Source organism: Brassica napus, chromosome C8 (genome assembly GCF_020379485.1).
Source record: "Brassica napus cultivar Da-Ae chromosome C8, Da-Ae, whole genome shotgun sequence".
NCBI lineage: Eukaryota > Viridiplantae > Streptophyta > Magnoliopsida > Brassicales > Brassicaceae > Brassica > Brassica napus.
The window spans coordinates 42523679-42543418 of NC_063451.1; the positions used below are offsets into that span (position 1 = coordinate 42523679).

General features: G+C 36.5%; 1 protein-coding gene and 2 pseudogenes across 1 annotated transcript; 1 reads left to right on the top strand and 2 right to left on the bottom strand.

The window, feature by feature from the left end:
• The first annotated feature begins 4567 nt into the window (after window positions 1-4567).
• On the top strand, window positions 4568-6905 carry LOC106414505 (annotated as a pseudogene).
• Window positions 6906-7746: 841 nt separating this feature from the next.
• LOC106416139 (BTB/POZ domain-containing protein At2g24240) lies at window positions 7747-9774 on the bottom strand. Its single transcript, XM_013856973.3, has one exon. The coding sequence runs from the start codon at window positions 9364-9366 to the stop codon at window positions 7957-7959; it is 1410 nt and encodes a 469-aa protein (XP_013712427.1). The 5' UTR covers window positions 9367-9774; the 3' UTR covers window positions 7747-7956.
• Window positions 9775-18122: 8348 nt separating this feature from the next.
• Window positions 18123-19713, bottom strand: LOC106414617 (annotated as a pseudogene).
• Window positions 19714-19740: the final 27 nt, after the last annotated feature.

The following is a 19740-nucleotide window of genomic DNA, read 5'->3' on the forward strand; positions in this document are numbered from 1 at the left end:
TCCTCTCTTTCTCTCCGGCGATTTCCCCCTGAAATCCGACGATATCTCCGGCGATCTCCCTCTTCTCTTACACAAATCATGTAAGGACCCTATCCCACTCTCTTAGGTTCTATTTGTTAGGTTTTTGTGTAGTTTTGATAGATTTTTGTTAGGGTGATTGGTTAGGATTGTGATTTGGTTGTATAATAGGTTTAGAATTGTGATTTGGTTGAATAATTTGTTTTGTTGAATTGATTTAGAATTTTTTTATATTTTTTTTATTTTTTGTATTTATAAAATCATTTTTGTATATAAAATCGATTTTTGTATTTTACAAAACGATTTTTCTATATAAATTCGATTTTTTGGATTTTACAAAAAAAAATTTCTATATAAATTCGATTTTTTGGATTTTACAAAACATTTTAATTATTAAACAATTTTTATTTATTAAAACTATTTTTGTTTATTAGAACTATTTTTATATATTTATTAAAAAAATTTAATATATATAAATCTTTTTCTGTGATTAAATTATTTGGGATTTTTTTTTAATAAAAAAAATTAATTTATATATTTCTGTATTTATTAAATATATTTTTTTAATTTACAGGTCTCATGATGATCAGACCCGGCCTCGACAGCGTCGTGGTCGTGGTGGTACGGGGAGCCAGTCTCGGGATTCCAGCCATTTTCAGGATTCCCCTTCGCCCCACAGCTCCAACCATACATCTCCCTCTGCTGCACCCGCTCATGCTCCTCTCGCTCCCGCTGCTGCATCCGCTCCTGTTCCTCCGGGTCCTCCGGGAGTGATGAGGGTTGCGGAGTTGGTTCAACAGCCCGGTCGTGACCATCTTCCGTATCTCACTCCGTATCCACATGGACGGGGTCAAACATGGTAATTAAACATTTTTTTTTCTTTAAATTTGGATTCATTATTAACCGTTTGTTCTTTTAATAAGGTTCAACCGATCCGGGAACGGGATCAGCGCATGGATCAACCGTATGATGTACTCGGCCCTCGACAGTGGACATCCGACTTTCACTCACTTCCCAACCGACAAGCAGGTTCTGTGGTTTCGTCAGTTTGCGGTAAGTATTCTAATTTTTTACTTATATTTTTAATCTTTAATATAAATTTTCTACTAATTGTGTTTTTTTTTCAGCAAGAGTTCAACTGGAATTCCGATGAGACGCTCTTTATCTATCACCACTTCGTCCATAAAGTAATGGACAACTATGGGAAGCAGATCCACGAGTGGAAGAAGAAGTGGGAAATCAATAAGGTTCGATTTAATTTATTAAACAATTTTTTAATTTATTAAACTATTTTTTAATTTATTAAACTTTTTCTTTTTTTTTTAATTAAAAGGTCCCAAAGTCGATGAACGATACGGTCTGGAAGGAGTTGTGTGCGCATTGGGATAAGGAGGAGACGAAAGAAACTTCTTCCACCAACTCCACCAACCGCAGGAGCGACCGTAAAGGGAAGGGCATCTACAAGCATAACTTGGGTGCTCAATCTATTGCCACTCTCGGAGATCGCATGGTAAGTTCAACCGCTTTTTCTTCAATTATTTGAGTTTCAGAATTTAAATTTATTGTGCATTTCTTCTAATTTCTAATGTTTCTTTAATTTTATGTTTTTTTTCAAGGCGGAAGAAAATGATGGCGAGCCGGTCGATGATCTCGCCCTAATGAGGAGGGCGTATACCAACAAGAAGACCGGCCAGATTGATGACGGTCTTGTGAGGGACGTGGTCGACCTGGTCCAAACTCAGGTGGTAGACGAAGTGTCTCAGCTTCAAACCGAGGATGACGCTTCGACGGCTTCGACCAACTTGTCCCGGTTTCGAATCAACGAAATCGTTGAATCCGTAAGTTCTTTTTTTTTTAAGTTCAATTCATTTATTTCTTGGTTTAAATTTCTAAATTTGGCTTTTTTCTATTCAGTCGGTTCCAAAGAAGAAGGGACGTTTGTTCGGTTTGGGTCGTCGCACCCGGTCGGTTCCTCCTTCTTCTGCACCACCGCCCTTTGTTGATCCAGAAGTACTTACGGCTCAGTTGAAGGACAAAGATGATCGAATATCTTTGTTGGAGACCCAGATGGCGGCTCAACAGGCGGGCTATGAGGCACAGAGGAGGCTGAACCAGCAAATGATGGAGATGATGCAGAGGATGTACCCGAACGAGGTGTTCCCGGACGTGCCAGACCCGTAGTTTTTTTTTCCCCAATCTCGGAATGTTTTATTTTTATTTGTGAAACTTTGAATATTAATTAGTATGATTTCAATTTTACTTTTAATTTCATATTTTCGAATTTAAATTTCAGAAATTTTATTTTTTCAAAAAAATTAATATTTTTTACATTTCGAGGAAATTAATTATATTTTTCACTACATCGATCGATGCGTTTTTGAACAAAAACGCATCGATCGATCCGTTTTTTTTAAAAAATATAGCGAGGGACATTTCCCTCGGAATTTTCCGAGGGACAACTCCCTCGGAAAATTCCGAGGAACGGATCCCTCGGAATATACCGAGGGAACAGTTCCTCGGAATAAACCGAGGAAAAAGTCCGTCGGTATACTCCTATCGATCGATGTATATATGTCCAAACACGCATCGATCGATGAACTTCCGAGGAATTATCCCGATGAAGTTCTACCTCGGTATATTCGGAGGACTTTTCCGACAAACAAGGGATCCTCGGAATTTCCTCGGAAATTTATTTCCTCGGAATTCCGTCGGAAAATTCCGAGGGATTTCAGAGGAAAAAAGAAATTCCGAGGAATTATTTCCGACGACGTATTTCGTCGGAATTGCGTCGGAATAACGATATTCCGACGAAATTCCGACGATTTTTTCCCTCAGAATCCTTGATGTTTTCTTGTAGTGATTTATTGATCAAATATTTTTTAAAAAAATACTCATCATTCAACAATTTTTTTTTATCCTAATGTATAATTCACAATCTCATATCTACAATATTTCTCTATAAAAATTATAACTTTCATAAAATAGAATTTTAAAAAAAGTTAATTTAAAAATACAACATACTGATTAAAAATTCTAAAAGAATACTCGTCATTCACCAAAAAATTCATGTTCTCCTGATTTCTATATCACAATCCTAAATCTACAATATTTCTCTATAAAAATAATAATTTTCCTAAAATATCAATTTTTAAAGTTTATTTTAAAAATACATCTTATTGATCTGAAATCTTACAAGAATACTCAAAATTCAACAAAAAAATATTTTTATCGTAATGTCTAAATCACAATTCCAAATCTACAATATTTCTATATAAAAATTATAACTTTCCTAAAATAGCATTTAAAAAAAAAATACTTAATAAATACATCCTTTTGTTTAAGAAATTCTAAAAGAATACCCATCTATCAACAAAAATTCTTGTTATCCTAATTTCTAAATCATAATCTCAAATCTACAATATTTCTCTATAAAAATGATAACTTTCTTAAAATAGTAGTTTTTAAAAAGTTTATTTAAAATATACGACCTATTGATCAAAATTTTTAAAAGAATACTCATCATTCAACAAAAATTCTTGTTATCCTAATTTCTAAATCACAATCCAAATTCTACAATATTTCTCTATAAAAATGATATCTTTCCTAAAATTGCAATTTTAAAATAGTTTATCTAAAATACAACCTATTGATCAAATTTTTTAAAAGAATACTTATCATTCAACAATTTTTTTTATTTTAATTTCGAAATTACAATTCAAATCTACAATATTTCTCTATAACAATGATAACTTTCCTAAAATAACAGTTTTTAAAAGTTTATTAAAAAAAACATCCTATTGATAAGAAATTTTAAAAGAATACTCAAGATTCAACAAAAAATTCATTTTATCCTAATGTCTAAATCACAATCCCAAATCTACAATACTTCTCTATAAAAATTATAATTTTCTTAAAATACCATTTAAAAAAAAAATTAGTAAATACATCCTTTTGATGAACAATTCTAAAAGAATATTCATCTATCAACAAAAAATATTGTTATTCTAATTTCTAAATCACAATTTCAAATCTACAATATTTCTCTATAAAAATGTTAATTTTCTTAAAATAGTATTTTTTAAAACAATATTTAATAAATACATCCTTTTGATCAACAATTCTAAAGGAATATCCATCTATCAACAAAAATTCTTGTTCTCCTAATTTTTAATCACAATCTCAAATCTACTATATTTCTCTATAAAAATGATAAATTTCCTAAAATAGCAGTTTTTAAAACTTTATTTACAAAATACATCATATTGATCAAAAATTCTAAGAGAATACTCATATATTAACAAAAATATTTTTTATCCTAATTTCTAAATCACAATCTCAAATATATAACTTTTCTAAAATAGTAGTCTTAAAAAAGTTAATTTAAAAAATACAACCTACCGATCAAAAATTCTAAAAGAATACTTATCATTCACTCCTGATTTCTTGAACCTAACTATTTCCAAGAGAATGACATAGTACTGGTGAGGTTGAATCTGTCTGTACTTAGGCTGCTCTTATCTTATGTAGTTCATTTGGCATTGACACGTCGTATGTGATGGATCCATGTTTTACATAATGCATTGTGCTTACTTGGCATATCCGCTCTTGTTTTGAAAAGTGATTGCCCGATTGATCTTGTTGGTAAGGCAGAATTAGGTTTGGTGTTGTAATGCATAAAGGTGGATCCTGCTTCTTTTTCATTAGACGATTAGATGTTTACTTTTTCTTGTGTTCGGCCATATTAGCTTATTTGATGTGCAGACAATAAACAGCTTGGCTCAGATGACGCGGACAAATCCGTTTTTGATTCTCACTTTAGGAATTGGTTTTATGTTTTTAGTTTATTACTCTTATTCATTTAATTCTAGTCTAGAAAAAAAAGTTAACTAGAGATTTATTTCCTTATTACTTAAAAGAATTGATAATAAGTTTTCCTTTTCCTAATAGAGTTGTCAATGGGACGAGGCTTATATAAACAGAGTCGAGACGAGACATAACAACACCTTGTTTTGATTTGATAACAGAAAGTCTTTCTCAAGAATTCTTAGGTCGATCCCTTGATTGAGCAAAGCTTTTACGCATGGAAGTAGATGATGACTACGTGGAGTATGTTCCAGTGGCGAAGCGCAGAGCTATGGAAGAGCGTCGGAAGGGGGAAGGTGTTGGAGTTACAGAACAAGGAGAAGAGATGTTAGCGCTGCCGAGCAAATTATATTACAAGAGAAGGAGATGATGGAGCATTTATCCTCTGACAAGAAGAGGCTTATGTCTGTTCGTGAATTGGCCAACGGTATCACTTACACAAAGCCTCTATTAACAGATTGGAAACCAAACCCTAGGAGCATCATGTCGAGCAAACAGATTGATTTGATTAGGAAGGAATGTCATATTGTAGTTAGCGGTGAAGACGTTTCAAGGATATGGACATTCCGAGAGCTCTTCTCCTTGCACTCAAGGAGAAAGGAACAGTGCAGCCGACTCCGATCCAAGTTCAGGGCCTTCCTGTGATCTTGTCAGGGAGAGATATGATCAGCATTTCCACCACTGGTTCGGGGAAGACGCTGGTCTTCGTGCTCCCCATGATCATGATGGCTTTGAACAAGGAGATGAAGAAGCCTATTGGTCCCGGAGAAGGGCCCATCGGGCTTATTGTCTGCCCGTCTAAAGAGCTTGCTAGGCAGACTTATCAAGTGGGTCCGCTGAGGTCTCTGCTATGCATCGGAGGAGTGGATATGAGACCCCAGTTGGAGGTTGTCGAGAGAAGAGGTGTTCACATCGTCGTTGCAACCCCTGGGAGGTTGAAGGATATGCTCGCCAAGAAAAAGATTAGCTTAGACGCCTGCAGGTACCTGACGCTAGACGAGGCGGATAGGTTGGTTGATTTGGGTTTCGAAGACGACATTAGGGAAGTGTTTGACCATTTTAAGTCTCAGCGTCAGACACTTATGTTTTCCGCCACAATGCCCGCCAAAATTCAAATATTTGCCACAAGCGCTCTGGTGAGACCTGTGACGGTTAGCGTAGGAAGAGTCGGAGCTGCGAATCTTGATGTCGTCCAGGAGGTTGAATACGTGAAACAAGAGGCAAAGTTTGTTTACCTCCTCGAGTGCCTGCAGAAAACCTCCCCGCCGGTTCTAATCTTCTGCGAGAAGAAAGCTGACGTTGATGATATTCACGACTACTTGGTACTAAAAGGAGTGGAAGCAGCGGCCATCCACGGAGGCAAAGACCAAGAGGACAGAGAGTATGCAATCTCTTCTTTCAAATCTGGGAGAAAAGACGTCTTGGTCGCAACCGATGTTGCTTCAAAAGGTTTAGATTTCCCTGAGATAAAACACTTACGACATGCCTGCGGAGATTGAGAACTATGTGCATAGGATAGGACGAACAGGTCGGCGTGGGAATACTGGGGTAGCAACTACGTTTATAAACAAGAACCAAAGCGAAACCACGCTGTTCGATTTGAAACACTTGTTGCAAGAAGCTAAACAGAGGATTCCGCCTGTCCTCGCTGAGCTGAATGATCCAACAATGGAAGAAGAAGCAGAGACCATCGCTAATGCAAGTGGTGTCAAGGGTTGGCGGTCTCGGACATCGTATTCGAGACTGTATAAAACTGGAGCACCACAAGAGTGTGGCAATATCTAATTCTAGAAAAGACTACTTTGGCTCTGGTGGATACTGAGGAGAAATATAATCAGGAGAATCCTTTTTTTTTTGTTGCAACTTCCTCTGGTCTAAGCTGTCACCGAATTAAGATTTCGTTGCTCCATCTTTGGCCTTCTACTTTTGGCTAAGAGGGAAACTCAAGTCTAGTGATACTGGGCACCAATGTACTTTTTCAAATGTATGGATCTCTAGTTTGATGTTTTGTATCCCTTAAATATAAGAAACACATGTTTTATTATCTGTATACTGTGATAAAAACTGTTGACACAAAAAAAATAAAACGGATAGGGAATATAAGAGCACACAAACCCATGTAAAGTTCTTGAAAATTCAAAAATTAATCCCATATTTTTATTTAGTAAAAACAATTATCCAATGAAGCTCTCTGCCTATAAACTTCCTCAAGAAAACAAGGGGCCTAACTAGTCATGCTGATTGAAATTTTCCTTGATGGAGTCTTAGGTTTTCTTGATGGTTAGGCAATATACCATACTGATATAAGCTGACCCATTTTCTTTAATGAGAATATATCTTTTTAAGAATGCAAACAGTCCATCTGATCCGAGAGAGGGTAGAGAGTGATTTTCCAAAGTTATGGAAAGAAGTGAATTATATTCGTTGAAGATCAGAGCTTATCTTCTACTGGTGTTAACCTCAGATTGGCATACCACAAATTTTCCAAGAAAGTGTTGGTCAAAAAGATCAAACAGAGAAAAGAAAATTCCCTTCATACACTAAAGCTATATTCTTGGGGATATCTTTAAGGAAAGTGAAATGAAGATAGCAACTTTAACTGCCCTCAAAAGACAGTAGCAGTTGCAACCACTCACATGTTCTAACTAAGATGGCGAATCCTCAAACAAATAAACCTTAAAGAAAGTGAGTCTGAGATTTTGGAGTCTTGGGGATGCTCTTCACAGCTTTGACAGCGAAAAAGCTATAAATCAAAAGAGGATTACATAAAGCAGACTGAAAATAAAAAAAACAAATGTTAAAAATACAACTCTGAAGACTGAAGTATAGACTGTCCTTCTTTGATCAGTTTAAGAGGCCATAAGATCGATAAAATCAGTATAGTTTGTTCTTCTGAATAGTCACAAGTTCACAAGAAACAATATAATTTGTATATAACAAAACTAAGATTACTCTAAGGCTGTAGTTTTCTTTGTCTATAGCTATTTTTCAGTAGCTTTCTAAGAACTGTAAAATCACAAACCAAAACAAGCAAACATGAATAAAAAAAACAGACCAGAATGTGAAGGAACCAAATCAGATGATCGGAGAAGGTGGAGTCTCCCACACATCAAACACATTCTCTTCGCTATGCAATGCGAAAAGCCGATCCCCACCAATGGAGAAATCACAGATCGAGCCACCATAGCTTCTCCTTAGCCTAGAGGTTAACACCCAATCAGGTCCACAAAACACAGAGATGGAATCATTCATCGAAGAGAAAAGCTGGCCTTCATGCAACGCCAGTTTCGGGTAACAAGGCTCGTCAGGCATCTTGCTTTTCATCAACCTGCTTCTCGAACTCCACCTCACGCTTCCTCCGTACATCCTCAGATCAATAAACCCCAAATCCTCAAACTCATTCACCACACAGATAGAGTTGCTATCTTCCATAGCTATCGCATCCCTCACCCTCTTCTCATCTATCGCCATAGGAGAGCCAGTATCCGACCAAGACCAAACCATGTTCTTGTCTCGAAAATCCAACAGACTAATGTAACAGTTGTCTTTTCTTGGAAACAACGTGGCGACAAGAAGACAGTTCATACCGTTCAGCCACTGAAGCTTGTCCGCATCACCAAGCGACCAGCCAGGACTCTCGTAGAAGAAATCGGTTTGCTTTCCGGTGATCTGATCCCAAACTCCGATTCCGTACTCATTACTCCTACCTTTGCAGCTCGAGAAGATCTTATAGTCCTGATTAAAACTCAAAGCTCCAGCTGTATAACTCTTGACTTGATTCTCGTGACATACCTGAAACTTATACCGGAGATCGCCGGTTGACGAGCTGAACAGACCCATGCCTCCGTCTCCCCTCCCCAGCTTCTCGCAAGCAGACAGCACGATGTTGTCCGAATCAATCCACCCCACGTCGTTAACCCTCTGGTAATCGAGGTTTATCGGACAATGCTCTTCCAGCATCCAGTCAAACACGTGGACCACGCTCCCGTGCGCGACGCAGCAGCCGCCGTCTGGGCCGGCCCTGACGGCGGTTCCGTCTCCTGGAGCGATTCCTTTGACGGAATCGGATAATCGGAGACGGTTGCCGTCGAACGGGCCCCATTTAGCGGTGCGTACGTGGTGGAGGAGGCCGTAGAAGGAGGCTTCTCTGTGGAGGAGGCGCTCCGGGATGTTCGCGGGGACGTTGAGGTCTCCGGTGCGGAGGAGATCGAGGAGGACGGCGAAGCAATCTGGGTTTCTGTCGATGAAAAGATCTTCTTTGGGAGGGGAGAGGTTCCAGTCGTCGTCGAACAAGGCCCCGAAGAAGGAATCGTGACCTGCGTTCGCGAGGGTCGTCGACGTCGTTTCGAAGATTCGACCGCCAACGTTGAATTTGATCCTGTCTTTTGAGTTACCCATCGATGTAAGAAGGATGAATTCAAGATTTTGAACAGAGAAAAGGTGAGAGCTTTTGTTTTTTCTCCGATAAAGTAATCTTTCAATCATTAGCTATCGAGACAAGACAAGAAGACATGAAAAAGATCGTATACTCGGGTAATAATACTTCGGATTCAGATCAAAATTTGAAGAAATTTGAGCTCTTGGGGGCACGGGAGAGAAGATGTTCTGATTGATATGGGTAATCAAATTCAAAATTGACTCTTTTCGTTTGGATTGAGACAGAGCTCGAAACTGAGGCTCTGGGCACGGGAAGAAGAAGTTTTGTGATTAATGGGGGGGGGAATCAGAATTTATTACATGATCTGGAGAAATTTTTGAAATTTTTTTTGTGAGAAGATGTGAAAATTGAATTGTCTCTCTCTCTTTTCTCTTTCTCCGCTTTTTTTTCATTCCGTTTACACACAACCGTTCTCTACATTTATACAGTGCCTGCGAAAAATATCCCGACTGCAACAACCGAACCAAAACTTATTTGAATTAAGTGATACTAAATTCTAATCATGTTGAAAATTCAACATATCTAAAAGTATGTTATTATAATACTTATAATAATTTAATTTTTTTATTTATAAATAAAAAGAATTTAGAAAATATCTTAAATATCCAATACGATAGTTACAATTTCATGTTATTTATTTTAGATCATTTATTTTTTTTAATATTCAAAATGGATAGTTTATAGACAAGATCAAAACTATGTGTTATAGTTATTTTTGAATACAATTATTATATATTAAAATTTTAAATATTCAGGTGAAGGCCAGATTGTAAATTAATTACATTTCGAATTCTAACTAAAGGAAGCCAAACCAGATAAAAAAAATTATATCTACAAAATTAAAAAATGAAATCTAAAAACATTGATCCTATCAATATATTAGTACGTTCTATATCTGTTGGAAAAAAAGCTCACATCAAAAAATTGAAATGAAATTAGATAATATAAATGAGTTGAGCCAATTTATTTGATGTCAATTTGTTCTAAGGGAAATATTTATAACATTTAGAAAAAAGAAGATGTCAAAAAAAAAAAAACATTTAGAGAAAAAAAAAAAGAAAAAAGCAAATAGAGCACTACGCGTGGGTCCAATATTGGTTTTATGTTTCTATACTCATCTATCAACCGTGGGATGTTTTTTTTTTTAAAAAATAAATTATATATATTAATTTATCAACATCTATTTACAAAATAGGACTCAGTTTCTTGTTCGTAAGATTTGGGAAAGGGGGGAGCAGTAGAGAGACGCGCGTGAACTTCACTGCCGCTTAAAGGCTTTTTTCTTGTTCGTAAGATACTGTTTCAGATCCAATGGTTTATATACGGTGTGTTAAATTGCTATATCAGGAGAACATTCCCAGATGATCAACACCTCGTTGGTCGTTTGTCAATATTTATCTAAATGTTACTGTATTTATTTCCTTTATCTTTCTATATAGTATATACACATCAACTTGAATTTGTGGAGTGGCCAAGAAAAACTATAGTTTGTATTTTCCGGGTAGCGCAAAGTGCGACGTCCTTATTCTTATTTTTTAGTTAGTGACTTACAAAATGATAAGAGGAGACTTTCTTGAGTATGTTATCGATTTTTGAACTATTCAAATCAAACGATATAATAATATACAAGCATTTGTGACTCATTGTATGTCATGTTTTAAATATTTATTTCTTGTACTTATCGAGTTGTAAAATAAATTAGGATTCTAATTTTAAAATAGGAAATTTAATATGGGGAAATCAGTATATATTTAGCAGAAAATATAACATCTATTTACAAAATAGGACTCAGTTTCAGAACTTTCTCTCTCTTCTTCGTTTTCTCTCTCGTATCCTTCACGAAGAAGAGAACGAGACGAAGTTCTTTGTGTTCCATCGCCAGTTCTTTTCGGCGACTCCGACTCCGGTATACGTCGGTCAGTTTGAAGAGTACAGCCGGCTCTGACTCTGGTGGCTCGCGGTCTTCACGACGGAGCTGAAGACCGTGAGCTGTCCGGCTTTTGGTTCCGCGTCACGCTCTTCTCGATGGCGACGGCGGTTTCTCACCGGGTTTTTCCCGGTTTTGTTGATCGACGTTTCTCGTTCCTATCTGTTCAATCGCCTCTCTTTCCTTAGCCTCGATTCCTCTCCTCCTTTTCTCCTCGCGAGCCTTTTCATCTTCGGGCTTCTTCTTATCATTAAAGATGACCGAATCTCAAGCAGGAAGATCGATGGTGGTGAGATCGATTGTAGGCGATTTGTGTTTCTGGAAATTGAGATCCGGTGTGTGACTTGATTGCCGTGAAGATTGTTTCTTTGTGTGCGGTTCTTCATCGGCTTAGCTCTGTTGCGGCGGAGTTCCGTCGAGTCTCCTCCTCTATCGCCGGTGGAAGGTGGCTAGTCCTCTCCTTGACACGTGTCTCAGGGGCGTTGTTACACGTGGTGGGATGAGTAAGCGTCTTCCTCAACGGGATCTTCCTTGGACTTTAAGCCCGTGTTGCTTGTAATATTTTAGCCCGTTGGATGGACCTCTTGTTTTTTAGTGTTGAGCTTGATCCAGTTGAACCTTCGTCCATTAATAAAATTTCAGAGGAAAAAAAGAAAGTAGTATGCTTACACAATTTATCTAAATAAAAAATAGAGATTGTTAGTTTATATCAATAAGTTTTTTAAATGCCATCGTCAGAAAGAGTAAATGAAACGATAAGAGAGGACCAAAGGATCACAAGGCTTAGATTTGCCATACATAGGCGAAATTAATATATCCACTCGAGTAAAGACAAGGTATCGGTTAAATCCGGAGCATATTTTAATCATATAAGCTTTTGCATTAAAAAAAAAAGATTAGCTCTCCTTGATAAAAAAAAAGATTAGCTTATTTTATTTTATTTTTTTGGCCGAATAGGTTATTTTATTTAAGAGACTCTTTTTAATATACAAGTTCAACGTAAAGGAGAGTCATGCGGGTCGTGGACGGCACACCAGCATCGCCTTCTTCTTCGTGTTTTGGTCCAAAACATGATTGGAGGATTATATAAACCATACTATAATTCTCGAAAAAATTGTCAACAAAACTTGTCCCCATTATTTCCTATTAAAAGTTATTTTGTACTTCCAAGGCATTCTTGTTAGTAGTATGATATAAAATGGTTGTTAGTTGTTACCCCTCTTTTTGGGAAGGTAGAAGCCTAAATACACAGAATAAGGAGTTGATTATTACTCCCTGATCTATGTTTTAAAATTATCACACTTTTTAATAAAACATATTATTCCATTTGTTCCTGAAAGAAAAATTTTATAGAGTATTCACGCATATTAAAGATGTAATAAATGTTTACAATTAAATTTATTGTTTATTTCACTATACATTTTCCAATAACCATCAACCAATAGTATTTAATCAATTCAAATATTTTCAATTAATTTTTTTTTAAAAGCATACAATTTATCAACATTAACTACTAAAATACCTGAAAATTCTAGAAAATTTATTATTTTGGAACAAAAAATAACTATAGAAAATCCTACTTTTAGGAACAGAATGAGTAAAACTTAGTTATAAATGCATAGTTTTTTGTAATTTTATATTTTCTATATTTTTAAACCAATAAGATTTTAAGAAATGCAATTAATGTTCTTGAACTTCACAATTTCTCATTATTAGTTTACAAAAATTACATTAGAAATATAAAATATATATCTTTTCGAAACAAATTTGTTTTCTAGAATATGGATCTTTTTAAGAACAAATGGAGTATTAATTTTGTAAATTCTGTTAAAATAAGCCAGTTAAACTGAGTAACATTATAGGAGACAACAAATGTATAAGAAGTTTGACACAACATGTAAAAAATAATACAAACGTACCTTAACCCGTGAGTCCTCTTAAATGGTTAATGATAATACATAAGATAACTAAACATACACATACTATTAATATACTATAATGAATTATCATTAAAATGAATCATTATCAAGGAGAAATCATGGAAGGTAGGTGGGAGAAAATTACTAGGGTTGAGTGAGTCAATACACCTCGGGCACGACCTTTGAACGATTTTTTTTTTTTAACATTTTGTACCATATATTTGCAAGAAATAAAGTCAAATTAGTTTTCCTCTTTCGTCCACTGCGTATGTTATCTCGCCTAACCGCTCCTCGTTCTTCTCCGACGTTGGTGGTCCCTTTAACCGGCGTCGAAGGTCGCCGGTGTCTTTCCTGCTTTGCTCCGCCGCTCCCTCTTTCTCTTATCGGACTCGTGCTTCGTCCTGGTTCTGGATCTCTGCTTGAACTCCTGATTCTACTCGCGACAGATCTGGAGTTTGAGGCTTCGATGGTCACAGATCTGGTATGAGGGCGACGATTAGGGCAAGTTTGTGGTGTCGGAGTCGGCTTCGTGGGAGGTCAGAGCTCTAGATCCGTTCTTGAGGCTTCTACGGTGGGTTTGGCGGTACCAGGGCGGTGAGGAGGAGTGCGCATGGGATCTGTGTCGACCCTCTTTCTCGTCTGTTCAGATCGTCGGTGGTAGCTTTCAAATTTTTGCGATCTAGGGTTTCTGGACCTGAACGTGACGGCACGTGGTTCTCCGTTTCTAGGCCTTGGTCGATCCTGCTGCTGGTTTTCATCAGCGGGCGCGTGTGAGGGGTTACTCTCTCTCGGTGTAGTCACCCGAGGCTTGTTGGCTCCTGTGGCAGCGCGTGTTGGGCCACGAGACTGCATCCGCGTCTCATTGTGGTCTTTGTCACCTTGTGCTTGGTTCAGAGTTTGTGGCAGCTCGTCGATCTCGTTCCTCCCCAATAAATGTGCAGCTATTCTCGGCTTGGTGGGCGTGTCCTTGCGTTGGTGGTTTTCCCGGGATAGAGGTTTGAGTGGTCTGTTAGCAATTCTTTTGAGACGAGCACCGGGAATGGCTGAAATCTACCGGGTTCGGGCTCATGATCTTCAACGATGCTATAACCCTCTCAATGGCGGCATTTGGTCTCGTGTGAAGGGCTCTTATTGCTGCCTCTCCTTTCAGTCAAGGAATTATTGCGTACGTGATGTTGTTTCTACAGGTCATAGCTGGTTGTGTTTTTGCATTCTGTATTTTGGTGTAGTTTTTAGTTTTCATTACTGCAATTTTGTTTCTTGGTAGCCTCTGTATTCTGTCACAAATCCGAAAATGGTAAATATACTTAACATTTTTACCAAAAAAAACATTTCTCTTTCTTTTTTTTGTTAAGAAATTACCAATATTTCTCAGAAATCAGTAGTGTATTCCATGGTTTTTGACATTTACATGTTTTTTTTCCTCTAAAAAAAAAAAGACATTTACATGTTTTTAAACAACTGATCTACATATTTTCTTTAGCTGAAAGGTTTTGTTTTGATGTTAAAAGTAAACTAATGTCCACTAATTCAGATGGAAGTATATAATATATACGAATATTTAATATTTTAATTTAATTTTAATTTCTTTTTTGTTATGTAGAAGCTTTGAACCTCGGATCGGAGACCATGGTAAATTAAACTAATTTTTAGTAAGTATTCTTAATACACGTTTTATGTATAGAAAACCCACAATTTTCGGTTTGTTTTGTTTTTGGTTTTAATAACACATCATTTTCTTTAAGCAAAAAAAAATTTAAAAAAATAAAACATCATTTTCTTTAGTCTAATGTTTATCTCGTTGAATATGTTTATGTTCACACAGCTACTTCTCCTAAACTTGAAAGACGTTCAAAATTTCGAAAATCAGTCGGTATCATGGTTTTGTATTCATACGATTTGATGGAGGAATAACTTTTGGTTAATGAGTTGGTTAACTTGTCACGTTCTCTTTTAGTTCTACTTAAGTTATCTCAGAACCACTTAACCACCTCCAGCCACACCTCTTGCTTTTGCCTTTTTCAGGTATTAGGTCAAATAATGCCAACTCAATTCGTTTCTGTTTATTTTCCAAATATTTTATATTTTCTTAAAAATCGAAGGAATTTCGAACGTTCTGCCATAATCTGCCCGCTGCTCGAAGTCAATCTTTAGAGTTCATTTTATGGGTCCAAAATCAAATCAAAATTTGTAATTGGTCAGCTTTATTGTTGTTCTGCCCTGTCTAGCAGACAAATTCAAATTGTAACTACTAGGATTTGGAAAAGAATGTTGGGTTTTAGGCTCTAGCCCAATGACATGTATTATAGGCTGCAGGCATATTTTCTTGTTCCATGGGCCGAATGGAGTATCAGTCCAGACGAAGATTGAAATGTGTTATACAAACATGTTCTCGTCCAGTTTTTTTGGGGTTATCAACAACAAAACGAAAATCAGATTGAGATGAATAATACAAGAGAAAGGAGACACCGAGGAGAAATAAATAGCAGTGAACGCAATCTTGATTTACCCTTCTTGCTCTAATCTATTGTTTTCTATGCTCTATTGTAGTCTCTTGGTCATTGATTATTATGAAAACCTAAAGCCATAACAACATCACATGTTGAATGGTGATTGTATTCTTTTTGTTCTAGTGTAATTAGGGATCATAACTCATAAGTACTTCTACGAGACATACCGCTTCAAGGCTGGGAACTAGTTTACTTGACTGCAGTACCGGAGGGTGTCATGACACCAGTTAAATCTATATTTCCGCAAATTTGTTATATGTCACTGAAGAATAACTAGTATAACTTCTACCTGATACTCCATACCAGAGTTCAACTCCCACTACTACTGTTTTTTTTCTTAAATATACTTCTATGTTGGGCCAAGTCCAATTTCTAACACGCCTAATATCAAAGTCTGAGTCCGCCACTACTTGACTATGTTATTTACTTTCAAGCTAAGCACTTAGTTCAACGGTACTTTTAGTCACAAGCAATCCTTAGGCCATAAATTTTAAGAAGTGATATCAGAGCATCCAAATTCTTGAATTTAAGTTAAAGAAAAGACTCAGGGCAAGGGGGTCTACAAGACGATACATGATGTCTAGTGCACGCATCGAGGTGGATGGATCTTGTGGAGCATGAGACACTGCGTTATGGAAGGTTTGTATGCGGGCACACTTTTGTGTTCTTTAAGAATTTAACAGATAGCGAATTGTTGAAAGATTTACCTGGTGAAAATAAAGAGTTGGAAGCTATTATGGTGGATCCTATAATCCATATAAAGGGATTAGCAGAAATTTTAGATCTGGTCCAAGTATTGATCCATCAAAGAGAAATCAGAAAAAGTAGTGAACCTAATAGTTTTGAATGTGGGGATAGAGTCTTAAGGAAGATTAAACATTGGAAACAGCATCAGCCATGTGGTGTACTATAGGCTATACAAATGGACTTCTTTGCCTAACATAATCTACTTACAACTCAGATTTTATCCTTTTAAGATGGCTGACTCCAAAGTATAGATGAGAACGTTGACGATTTTCTTAAGCTCGTGGAAGTCTTATGTAATTTACAAGTACATGTATCACAAGAAGTTTAAGCTATTTATTGCTTAGTTTAGTTCAGTGCCTCACAAGTATGATCAACTCAAAGAGACACAAAAGTATGAAAGAGACACCCTCAACCTAAATAAAGTCACATGAGCCACAAGGTCTAAAGAGCGAGAATTGACTGAAAGTGGAAAATTCTCGAGATCAGAAGGAGTGTGAATCTACGTGGAAAGAGGCATATCATAACACATATGCAATAAAGGGAGTAAACATCCATGGAAAGGACATGATAGATTTAAGTCACGAACAAAGTTTAACAATAATAACAAGTTGTCTTTTATTTGTGATAAAGAATGACATTGGAAGAGAGAGAGAGTTCCAAAAGAAGGACAAGCAAACCAACCAATTCAGCAAACATGGCGGATGAACCAAAACAACACACAAGATATAATACAATAGTGGATCATGATTCATGGATTATTGGTGTTTTTTTCATATCACACCCAACAAAGCATTTTTGTTTGATTTGAAAGAGTTCAATGGTTCTAAAGTGTTACAACACTCACATCAACATCAAGGGGTAGGAAATATCAGAATAGTTAACACTGATGGTTCAAGTGTCATACTCACATGTGTAAGGTATATGAGTCGAGTCCTAATATCTGATGGGATGTTAGAGAACTCTCGATGTAGATACGAAGCAAGAGAACTCATGGTTCACCGGACAGTGTGTGAGGGAGGGTGCAAGAATTTTATACTCCCTCCGTTTTTTTATATAAGTCGTTTAGAGAAATTTTTATGTTCCAAATTATATAACGTTTTCGGTTTTCTATGTAAAATTTATTAACACTTAATGTTATATGACCAATGATAATATACTTTCTATTTTATTATTAGTTGATTTGTGGTTCAGTAAATAATTAATGATGTTTTTGTTTAGAAAATATAAAAAATTAATGATTTATTAAACTACATGCACAATCGACTTATATTAAAAAACGGAGGGAGTACCTTTTATCCACGACTACTCTACAAATGTTTGAGTATAATTTTGTAAGACAAAGGATTAAGTGTTTTCAAACTTTAAGGAATGCAAAAACGGTTGGTGAAAATCAGACATGCAGGAGGATTAAATGTTTAAGAACAAATAAATGACAGAAAATCTGTAAACAATAATTACGGCGACGCCTATTTAAGCTAGAGCATTGTAAAGTTAGATATCTAAATGGGTTCTAACTTCTAACCTTTAGAGATTTCATTGATTTTTAAATATACGCAAAGTGTGTGTGTGTGTGTGTGTGTCAGAACATATATTTACTTGAAACTGTAAAGTTTTTAAAGTTTTACTTTAATTAAAACTATTCATATGCCAACACTTTCTTTTGTTGCTACTAATATATACATTTCATGAAATATTGTTTTCTTAAAGTAAGGGAAATATATAGTATACTGAATTTCATTACCATGAATAACAACATTAAAAGAACTTCTAGGCTACTTGCTAAACCATCTACTCGATGGAGATTTGTATGTTCTATACCCCGATCTACTCAGAGACTATTGTGAGAAAATTATTCCAACAAAAACCGCTGAAGATATCTCAAAAATCCGTCAAGTAACAGAGATCCCCAGCCATCTGAGTCCACTATCGAAAATTCAATCTTCTCAAGAACTTCTCCTTTGAAACTCGGCTTGACGTCGCCTACTAGCTTGCGGTTACACTTGTCCTCAAGTTTATCGGTGAACCACCCATTCTTTGTGCCCAACGATCTTGTCGTATCCGCTATCGTGAAAAACTTTCCCTTGTACATGACTTGCCATGTCATCCTCACGTCATCTTCATCGGCAGTGATAGTTGCGTTGCTTACGCCGGCTTCGATCTGGAATTTGTCGTTAGGACCAAACTCGAGATCTTTACCCTTTTTGTAAATGGATGCTTTCTTTGTTTTATTTGACACGTGGACCATGAAGATGAGATCAGAGAGGGATATCTTGACAGGTTCCGCGACTTGATCTTTGCGTCGGCGTTTGGCGTCCGTTTCAACGGCGGAGACAAGGTGTTTGCACGAGATGCTTTCAGTGTTTTTCAATACGATCTCATAGGGAGAAGAGCGTTGTGAGGACCTTGCGGTTAAGAGAGCCTTCCATAGATCATCCGAGGAGAAACACTCTAACCACGTGGTTGAGACGCAAGAGGCGACGGCAAGAGTCTCAGGATCCATGTAAGGACCAAGAACGCATAGAGCCTCCCAAGACGGTGGACGCGGTTTGGTATGTTCATGCACGTCATCTTCTTCATACACAGACTACACAGTGATCTCGTCGTCGCGTTTACGTTTCAGGGGGGTTTGTCTCATGGCGGCAGGAGAGGATAAAACGCGTGCAACAACGACTGAGGCAGATGGAGACATGTAGAATGACTTTTATAATTCACGTTTTAGTTTTGAGTTTCTATGCTCATTGATGATCGCTATTTATAGGGCTTTATGTTTGCTTTCATAAATCAAAAAGGAAACTCGTAAAAACAATTGGCAATTTTTTAATAAATAAAATTGGATCTTTCTATTCCTCGATCCTCGTATGTTTTGATATATCTGAAAACTAACTAACTTTTGTTATCTCTCCCTCTTTCCAAATTTAAAAGGAACGGATTAAAATAAGATAATGGAAATTTTATATTCTGAACGGGATTTCTTAAGAGTATTTGGCTAGAAAATAAATGGAACCGTGTGAAGGCGTTGCGTAAAGCAACAAACATAACATGGTTGAGGTATAGTACACATCTAGTTTCATATCAAAAATTGTTGCGCTATTTCTTCCGGCAAATCAAATACATTATTTTATCAGAAGTTTACAAAATACAAAAAATATTTTCGCTAGGTTTATCGTTTATCGTTTACAAGTAAACTAGGTTCGGGTCCGCGCTATGCGGAGAACAAACATTCGGTATACAAATCTTTTTATGTATACTATTATTTATTTTGCATTTTTAATATATTACGAAATAATAAATATATATTGAATAATTGAGAAACAAATA

Bases quoted from the DNA above. Each gene is read 5' to 3' on its own strand.
- LOC106416139 (XM_013856973.3), bottom strand. From the start codon at position 9,366: ATGATTGAAAGATTACTTTATCGGAGAAAAAACAAAAGCTCTCACCTT.